This window comes from Paramisgurnus dabryanus, chromosome 16 (assembly GCF_030506205.2).
Source record: "Paramisgurnus dabryanus chromosome 16, PD_genome_1.1, whole genome shotgun sequence".
Lineage (NCBI taxonomy): Eukaryota > Metazoa > Chordata > Actinopteri > Cypriniformes > Cobitidae > Paramisgurnus > Paramisgurnus dabryanus.
This window is the reverse complement of record NC_133352.1, coordinates 32,792,397-32,803,209: the sequence shown is the minus strand read 5'-3', so window position 1 is coordinate 32,803,209 and position 10,813 is coordinate 32,792,397. Positions and strand designations below refer to the sequence as shown.

Genomic DNA, 10,813 nt, shown 5'->3' with positions numbered 1-10,813 from the left:
GTGTTATGCGGCCCAATATATTTTAACTTTTGACTGAAAATGTCACATCAATAATACTGGAATTACTCACATGTTACAATTGCACATAATTCTGCTGCATAAATGACAAACTTTTATTTTTTATTAACACCTTACTAGATGTATTATAGTACATGTCTAATGTCTAATTATGCTGGGCTAGATGAAAGGCAAAATATGACTTAGTTTTCAGCAGCTCTGACGTTTTTGCTTGACTAGATCTCGTCTCGCCAACGGTTTTTAATTATCTGAAAAAAAAATTCAGGTTGAATAATCAATTGGCATCTTCTCTCTTTCTGCACCTTTCATCTTTAGCGTTGTTCAATTTCCGGACTCTGAAATATGCAATGTGTCTTTCTGCTGCAGTTTAATTACCGTTTGTTTGCAAGGAAGTGCGCACACGTCAACACCTCCTAATGCAGAGAAGGTCACTAAGCCACATCACATTGTCACATGTGCTACAGTCATGATGATAAATATATTAAACACTCAATTGGATATAGTCTCTCTGCTGTGTGCATGCATATCATATTCATAAATTGGTTTCGCTCATCTTTTAGAAAACGTGCCCTGCTTGCGAGGTTACCTATGGATTGACGGTTTTATCCGATGTTGGGTTCGAAGGTAATGCTATAAAAATACACGCATACCTGTGTGATTTAATTAGTTGATCATGGGCAGATTTAAGTTGGGTTCTGTGTTTCTTGTTTATTGAACCTTACGTCTGCCATTGGCTAATTAATTTATAACCTTTTACATCTAAATATTAAAATCTCCTACTGATGTCTTCCAGGTGCCGTACGATGTGTGGTGCATAGCGACAGCAGTGCTGTTGCCGTGGGGTCTTCACGCACATCTGTGAGTTTGCCCTGAAACACACACGCTTATACACTCATACCCCACCCATCCCACCTCAGGATGCGGCTCATCCCAGCCACGCTGCGTCCCCGGGGGTTACTGAGGGATACACAATCTGTCCAATGTCAAAACTCATATCCTCAGCTCTGTCACTCTCCCTGTAAACACTCTCACAAACTTTCCAGGGCATTTCAATTAACTTTGATCGTCTTTTGGCATTTAAGAGTTATGCTTGATCGATATGGGTTTTTAATGTCTGAAGGTGATAATATCTGGGGAGCAGTGGAACAAGATTGATGTGATGCACATGTACACTACAACTAACATTTTAAAGTTAATATGTAAAAAAAAATGTATTTTATCTTTAGCTATCCATTCATTCATTCATGAGATAATAAAACAACTTCCATCTTAAGTGCAGGAAGAGAACAGCTATCATTTCTTAAAAGCCTATCAGCAGCACAATAAACAGTTGACGGAGAGTGGAACAGCTTGCTCGTAGCTTGAAGGCTCCCTGATGTTTTAACCCTAAAAAACGTCTCTCGTGTCTGTGATTGCAGCCCTGCTAAAACTCTCTCAACAGAAAGAAAGCCCAGGCGAGCATCGCTATTACTTTTGCTCCTACTCTGGGTTTGGATTTTATCGTGGAGTTAAAATAATACCTGAAAATAGGTATTCATTATGGACAGCCTGCCAAAACTATTTGCTTGCGCTTGCATTCGAGAATTAATCTTCTAAATCTGGATTTTGTGAGAATCACCCATATATGTTTTCTCTGGTTGCTAAAAAAAAACATCAAAAGCACCTGTCTAACTGCATAGCAAAACATTAGCATGTGTGCAATACATCAGCACATATTTTTTACTATATACACGGTCAAAAATAAAGGTACAAAAGTTGTCACTCGGGTGGTAGCCTTTCAAAAAGTACTCCTTTGTACCTAAATGGTGAATATTAGTACCTCAAAGATACATGTTGGTACCTCAAAAGTACACACCATTACCTAAATAGTATATATTAGGACCCTTTTAAGTAGTACCATCCCAGCTTTTATACACTACCATCAGAAAAAAAATGTCAAAATATGTACCCTAGCTGTCACTGGGCCTGTTCCCTTTCAAAAAGTACACATTTCCTAAATGCTGAAAATTAGAACCTCAAAGATACATGTTGGTACCTCAAAGTACACACCTTTACATAAATAGTATATATTAGGACCCTTTTAAGTAGTACCATCCCAGCTTTTATACACTACTGTCAGAAAAAATATGTACCCTATCTGTCACTGGGGCTGTACCCTTTCAAAAAGTACACCTTTGTACTTAAAGAGTTTATATTTGTACCTCAGAGGCACATATTTTTACCAAAAAAAAAAAAAGAAAATTGGTGCTAAAATAAAAAACTTGTAATCATAGGGGAACCATTTTTAGTGCTATATAACACATATGAAGAACCATATGGGGGTAGCACCACTATGATATGTTCCAGATATGCTTCTATATATATCACAATAGGGTTCTACACAGTTGCTACAAAGGTGCTACTGTATATGGAACTTAAAATGATTCCCCTATGATTACGAGCCAGTGAACCACTTTTTTAGAGTGTACATATCTGTATCTAATGGTACTTATTAGGATCTTTTTAAAGGGGTACTGCTCCAGTGACAGGTGGGGTACGTATCTTGAGCATTTTTTAAACCGTGTACCATTTTTGGTATAAAATATTTTGACCTTGTGTGTGTACCTTAGAGATGAACATCAAAAGATTGCAGAACAGCGCATGCCATCATCTCAAATGATCAGCTCTGACTTTCTTTATTCCCACAATTTATTTGATAGGTGTGTATGTTGTCTCCAGGGTTTGTAATTTTGTGTTTGTGCTGGTAGGTGGATTTTTACCTGCTGGGCATGTGTGCATGTGTTTTTATAGCACATGCTCATATTTGCTGGCTGATTACATGTTCAGTTCAGTGTGTGTGTGTGTGTGTGTGTGTAGCATATGAACACTAGCAATCAAGGTGAACAGACGTTGCTAATTCAGGTTGCTGATAAAATGTGTCGATGGCCCTTTGTGGTGCTTTCATTACTGTTGCAGAGCTGTGCGTCTGTGTTTTCTGAAGCGTGCGGGTCAATATTAGTACTAGAGTCTATCTGAAAAGGACATGTTTGTTCTTCCTCCACTTTACCCCTCCTCTCTCTATCTTGTGCATGCGCTCGCGCACACACACACACACACGCACATATGCGCACACACACTCCCTTGCTTTGCTGTGATGGGTTTGATTCCAGACAATGGTGTGAAGGTCTTTCCAGAGGAAGTGGAGATGGAGAACAGGATGTTTAAGTACTCTCTTGAAAATAAAGGTTACATGTATTTTTTTCCATAAAGAACCTTTAACATCCACCTTTTGCAAAAAAGGTTCCTTTTAATGAAGAAATGTTCTACTGTAAGGATAAAAGGTACAAAACTGTAATTTTTCTGTTGCTGGGGTGGTAACCTAAAGTTCTGTTTTGTACCTTTACAGGTACACTACACTCTCAGATAAAATCAGACAAAAGTTGTACCTTTTTGTCACTGGGACGGTACCTTTTAAAAAGATCCTAATATGTACCTTTAAGGTACCAGTATGTCCCTCTAAAGCTAGGGCCACACCAAAAGATTTTTGAAATCTTATCAGATTTTTAAATGTGAGAGACCACAAACATGATGAAAAAATCTATGATTTGCCGCTATGTGGTCAGCACAGCACACCATACAACTTCAAATTCCCTTCACATAAGTTCACAAAGAACGCGAGTCACGATGGAGAACACAGGAAATCTCGCAATGTCTCTTGTTGTCAAATGTGACTTCACAGTAAACAAACATGACAGACGACGGGCATAAAGAAACGTCTTTAAAACTGCTCAACATGTTGAATATTTCCAATTTGCGATTAAAACGCCTCCGACGAGCTTCGGATAAGATTCCGATGCTCTTAACACACCAGGCACCATAGGAAAATCTGATGAGATAATTGATTCAACCACGAAGACGATTTGGACATTCCAGGATTGTCGTAAGGGAAAATCGGCCCAAATTCAGACCGATAATCTTTTAGTGTGTACCGGCTTAAGGTACCAGCATGTATCTTTAGAGGTACCAATGTGTACTTTTTTTTTTTTTTAAAGGTACTACTGCCCCAGTGACAACTTTTGTACCTTCATGTACCTTTAATCTGAGACTGTAGTAGAGGGATTGGGTAAAGTCATTCTTAAAGTAAAAGTGCTTAAAAGGTTCTTCACAGTGATGCCATAGAAGAACCATTTTGGTTTCTCAAAGAACCATTCAAGGTAAGGTTCTTGGAGGAACCATTTCTTTCATAACCTTTTGTAATCCAAAGTACCTTTTTTTATTACTACAACAAACATTGTTCTAAACAGAAAGGTTCTTTAGATGTTAATGGTTCTTTATGGAACCATTCAGTCAAAATTTCACTTTTATAGTAGGAAAGCAAATACTATAGAAGTCAATGAGTACCGTCAACAGTGTACTTACCATCATTTATCAAAATATTTTCTTTTGTGTTCTTTTTGTTAGAACAACATAAGGGTGAGTAAATGATGACAGAATTTAAAATTTTGGTTAAACTACCCCTTAAACAAATGTTAAAGGGGACATATCATGAAAATCTGGCTTTTTTTCATATTTAAAGGTGGGGTGCATGATCTCTGAAAGCCAATGTTGATATTTGAAATCACCTAAAGAAATGCCCCTACCCCAGTAAAATCTGGACCTTCTTTTGATAGACCCGCCCCACACATATGCAACCCAGGTAACGATGTTGGTTAATAGACACGCCCCTTACTGCCAGGGCCGTGCACAGGGGGGTGGCCCGGTGGCTAGAGCAACTGCCCCTCTGCCCTAATCAGCTGAGGTGCCCCTCTCACCAACCGCCAACCCGGGTCAAAGTGTTCTGTTACCGCTCGTCTAAAGATCCACCTTTTCTGGTAATCCACTTCGTGATTTCCCGCCCGCTACGCAGCATCTCTCACAATCTGTGTCGGGCGGAGACGACAGTTTGTTGTATTAACAGGTAGATTCATTACATTACCTCATTTGTTAAGCTGCTCAATTAGTAATTTGGTAGTTTGAAGCCGAGAGAGGTCGTGTACTATATTTATTTTTGCTTAGTTGTTTTCTCGTGATCACGACTTAATTTTCTCCTTATCTCGAGATAACAGTTGTATTCTTGTGATGTGATTAAAGCTTACAAAAGAACATAATTTTTAGACAGCAAAAGCATATTTAGCTACATTAGCATGAATGAACAAATTAGATTTTACTTGGATCGGGGATTCGCTCAAGATGAAACCGATTTGCCAATAATTGACCATTTGATAGCGCAGTGAATTTAGGGACCGTCTATAAAGTATCTCCATATACGTTTCTACTTAAACAGCATTAAAATGGAGTTACTTAAAGTCAACAAACAGTCACAAACCCAACTGTAAAGTGTTCATGTGTTTGTCAACTATGCACACTTTTTTTAGATTTTTTATTTTTATTCAAATAAACTGTTAAATACTATTGAAGATAGAAACGTGTACATTGTTACTTTAGAGATGGTCCCTAAATTCACAAACATCAAACTTTATTTATTTATTAAGTCTATCGACAATGAGCTACGCGTGGTAACCCAACTCATATATGCATCAGCAGTCCACTTCAAAATAAACGAATATTATGGACGGGAAATTACATTATGGCATTTAGATTATCATGTCAGGATAACATGAAAACAACTTTTGTTATCTCGAGATCATGAGAAAACAAGCAGCAAAAATAAAAATGTGGATGACCTCTCTTGGCTTTTGTATGTTTTTGTATTTCTGTGGGTAATGATTTGCTCTTGGTCTTCTAAAAGTGCTAACAACTTAGCAAGTAAACATTCTTAGAATTACAGTGATTGTCTAATATAAATAACACCAAATTTGCTGTTGTTGGCACACTTTGTAGACAAAAAAATGAAAAACGTAATGTTTTCACAAAAAAAAGAAGACTGCAAAGGAAGGCTGTAAAAGTTCTTCAAAATTGTAAACATGGATTCAAAGCTTCAGCACGTAAATCGTATAGAATATAAAGCAGTTTTGTCACACTTTAATTCTTGTTATTAAGTATATTTTCCATTATAATCACTTCTCTTTTTCTGATACTAATATATAACACATCATATTGTTAAAACCATATAAATTGTGCCCTCCCCCAGTGCCCCCTTTTTGGTTTGGGCCACTGCCCCTCAAAATGTCTGTGCACGGCCCTGCTTACTGCTGATTGGCTACAAGTGTGTTTTGGTACCCGGCCCACTCCCTTTTCCAAAATGTTTTTTAAAAAATCATGCACCCCGCCTTTAAGTGCTATAATTGGGTTCCCGGTGCTTCTATCAACCTTGAAAACATGCAAAAGATACCAAGTTTTGGTAAACCATTCTCTGCAAGCATGGGAAAAATTTGCTCATTGAAATTTGGCTCCCCTCGGGATGTCACACCTACAAAGTGACATTTTTAACGTTATAATAAATTATCTATATTATTTTTAGCTAGACATTGTGTAGACATTGGCTACAAGTGTGTTTTGGTACTCGGCCCAACTCGCAAAGTCTATCTATATGATTTTGAGCTAGACATTTTCATACGTACTCTGGGGACACCAAAGATTTATTTGACATCTTTAAAAAGTCTTGTGAAATGTCCCCTTTAACCTTTTAAAGTGTAAATTTGTACCAAATGTGTGCCAAAATTCTTAAAACTTGAGTCTTTATTTTGGACTTGACAATAGGCTTATTTGTCACATTTACTCAATGCTGTTTTAATCTTTTGTATAATTTGGGCAAATACAAAAAAGTCTTTGTCACCACTTTGGTGTTAACAAGACAAAGTTACATTTTATAAATGACTTAATGCATTCTTTAAGTATGTACATAGTACATATACTGTAAGCTGGATTTTGTCTTTTTAAAAAATGAAAGGTCCATGCCCATTTAAAGCACATGATGCTAGAATGGTGTGAGTAGATGTAAGTGCCTTTCAATGTGATTGCTTATAGGGTCTTCTGAGTGCTTGCTGGGTTGTTACTTACAATCCCAAGTCAAAAGAGCTCAACCCCAAGCATCTATGATATTCCAGAAGCAAAGTTTATATTTTGTGCACGCGGTGAATGTGTGTGCATATTTGAGTGGCATAAAGTTGTTCCGTCTGTAATAGAGAGACATTCAAACGGTCCGTAAACTAAACACATCTGCCAACTTCCACATTTGGGCCTCAGGTTATCAAAGCCCTACAGAGCAAGTGATGTATAAAAAATCAGTTTGGAGATTTTCTCCACCTCTTCATAACATGTCAGGAGAAAATCAGAGTAACCTTGGAGATGAGCAAATATTTTATTCAGTGGGTTTAGTCTGCTTTTAATATCCCGCGCATATCCCCGCCGAAGCAGCAGCTATGTATGTGTCTTTACGTCAAAAATAGATGACGAGGGATGAGAATAATGCTTATAATTGCAAAGGCCTTTGTGTTTATACGTGTGTGTGAGTGTGTGTTTAACATGGAGAACTGGTGTAGTGTGAATTGCAGTAATTGCCTTGTTTGTTTTGTTTTGGCTGGTTCTGTGAGCTGGTAAGCCATCGCCTCACTGCCTCTGATTGTTTGTCATTTGCCATTTCAAGTGGAACTAACAAGCGTACAAACCGAATGGGATTGAGAAACCGCGTGTGTGCGTGCGAGTTTGTAATACTCTGAAGAAAATATATTGTCTTTCTTTTTTTTTGTTCTCTCATCAAGCAAAATATTCCTTCCACCTACGGACATTTTAATTTGCTCCAACGTCCACATCCCTGTCATGCGCGCACAGAGCGGATCATTATGCGTCGGGTGAAAGCCTGTGTGTGTGTGTGTGCCCGCGCATTCGCTTGTGTGACACCTGAGTCACTGGAAGTACATTATCGCTAATGTCCACTTCTGTGAAGTGACCTCATGGATGACCGCTTGGTTGCACCAGCGGTGAGATAAGAGTCTGATAGTGAAGTGCCACAGGAAAAGGTCACAGTCATCGTAAAGCGATGATGAGGTGAGCGAGAGATGAGAGGTGGTCTAAAAGACCAATGGAAAATGCATTTAGGATGTATCTAAGAAGAAAATAGGAAGTCATTTTTTATTAAACCCTACAATGTAAACTGTGGTGCTACAAACATGATACTCAAGTCCCTTTTTCGATTGGCCTAGTTGTGCATTAAATGATCGTTGCAATTTCTAGGAACAAAAATACAATACAGAATATAATGCATACAGCCACAATGCTATAAACCTCTCTATACTGTAATGCTGTAGTGTACAACCTTGGCAACTATAAATGTCACCCTATAATCACAGCACAGTTACATTCAGTCTCGATATGAAACTAGACATCTGATCTGTAAAATAAGGTGATAAATAGCATCTTGTATCTGAAGAGGACAAAAAGAGGATGCCAGAAAACGCTGAAAACGAGAGCGTGCACGTAAAAAGCAAAGTGTGGCTGTCCGGTCCCTACAAAGCCCCACCAGATGGAACCACTCAATGTAACGACTCCACAACTGTGACATCATCAGGCCAATGGCTCTGTATGACATTTACTCTGATTAGTTAAATGGCTATGATTGTCTTTCCAACAAACCACCAGCGCGCGCACACACATTCATGCAGATGACCAGGCTGTTGCACTGCAGCAATCAGCAGAATGTGTATCTACATAAGCTTCATGATTATCGCCCCAGTTGTTGAACCAAGTCAGACCTCTTGGACAAATCAAATTCTCATTAAAGTTTCAATTGCAAATCTGAAATTGGAACAGGCGTGCAGCTTTGTCATCCCTGTGTTGTCCGGCCAACAAAACTTCAGAATCTAAAGTTCGTATAGTCTTCTGTTCACACTATCCACTGTTTGGATGACTCGATGTTCACTTGGGATTTCTCAGCGTGGAGTTTTGTAAACACGCCGAAACTGAATACCCTGTGAACCCTCACGATGAAATCTTGGACGTTGCCATTTTCCTGCTGGGCTACCCGGTTAAAACCTGTTTTTTCAGGTATCCTGAGTGGGTGTTCATCTGGATTTATGGAAATAATTTAATAGTATTTAATTACATAAGAAACAATCGTTTATGTAATGAAACTTACAGTGTTGACTGGAGTTATGTCGTATTACTAAACAAAGAAAATCAATATATTCCCTCCTTTTTTGTATTTCTATCTTGCTACAAGTCCTCTCTGACCCATTTTCCAACATTTTTGACAAATTATATAAGAAAGAATATCTTGGCATCAAGGCTGAAATAGTCATAAAAGGTTCTCACAACTCTCTTTAAAATCATTTCTTTCTTTAGTTCAGGATATTGAGTTTTCTTTGAAGCACCAGTACAGAGATGAATGTCTAAATAACTACAGATTAGTCTTTTGTCGAGCTTAAAATGTTTTCCTATGGTATCACTCAAAAGCCCCCCTCTTGCTTTTAACTGGAACCATTTATTTTTATGAGTGTTGGTCAGGGATTTTGCACGGATGCGCGAGAGAATGCCCGAGCCAATCACAGGCGGGCAGATGCATGTAAAATTGGCCGCTGAGTTTGAGGACTGGATTGAGCACACAGTGCTGTGGGACAGCTCGCAATCACGCGCCTGAGCTCGAGCGCTCACATATAACTTCCTCGATTCCATTCGCGCATTGGCTAATGCGCACCTTTCTTTACGCGTCCACCATGGTCGTAGACGTCTGAATTGAGGATTATTACTTTAGTAAGAGAGATCGCGAGTATATAGGACATTGTGCATTTTGCAGTTTGAAATTGTATTGTTTGTTTTTGTGAATCCGTCCTCTGCGCTCCGGACACTTTTTACGTCATTGAAAACTGCACAAGTTTTCAGTTGGAATCTGATTTTCGGACGCACAATTTGGGAGATTTCTGTCTGCGTGACTCAGTGGTCCTTGTGTATGGATGTAGTGGGTGTCGGAGTGTCGGACTGAGGGGTCGATACGGACCGATCCGGGGGTTCCAGACGCGCGTCCCCGTGATAACCCACAGCATCATCACCGTCCAGCCGAGCGCCTCCAGCAGCAGGCGAGATGATTCTTCTGGGGCTTCTTCTAAATCTGTTTTTCATTGAGGGTAAGACTGAGAAACAGTCTGCATGACTTACATTGACACATTAGGGTCACAGTTTACATTACAGTGGTCTTGTTACAGTCATAAGTGCAGACTAACAATAATGAAAACCATGTGCACAATACGTAATTTTTGGCGCTTCTTACGAATACTACAGAAAAGAGATTTAATTAATTTGATTTTCACGCAATGTAGGTGTAACATAAACTCAGAAAAGCTCAAGTGTGTTACCATCAGCAGTGTTTTAGGGGGACCAGACTGCCATGTGGTTGTGCGGAAACAAAGCTTCATTTTCTTGAGTGCCTTTTATATGTGTGTTCCCATAAATAACCAACCTTTAAATTCTAAAATGGTTCATTAGGTTGAAGTTAAAGACCCATTTTAGGGCATTTAAATTAATTGAAATAGGTAAACCGCTATTAAGTTGTGTATAATTGAACTATTAATTAATTTAAAGAACCACTTTGTTCACTTTAGATTAAATAAAACGTTGCATTTTGTCTATTACACTTTAATTACTTTAATCTAACCCACATGAAAAAAATATATTGTATTTACTATAGTAAAGTGCAGTACAATTGTTAGTTTTTGAACTGTGCTATTTTAAAAATAGTTTAATAATGTATACTATACTAATTGCATTAAATGCAATGTATCATATACTACTAACTGTAGTAAATACTTACTGTACTACTATATTGTAAATAACATACTATAATGTAGTATAGTCTACTACAATTAACTGTAGTAAATACTAGTTC

General features: G+C 38.3%; 1 protein-coding gene across 1 annotated transcript in view; it reads left to right on the top strand.

The window, feature by feature from the left end:
* Positions 1 to 9,472: 9,472 nt before the first annotated feature.
* gfra3 (GDNF family receptor alpha 3) overlaps positions 9,473 to 10,813 on the top strand; it is a 41,956-nt gene continuing 40,615 nt past the window's right edge. The window contains exon 1 of the mRNA XM_065275284.2: positions 9,473 to 10,055. Within this exon, the coding sequence (XP_065131356.1) occupies positions 10,013 to 10,055 (43 nt within the window). The 5' untranslated portion in view covers positions 9,473 to 10,012. The remainder of the gene's footprint in view (positions 10,056 to 10,813) is intronic.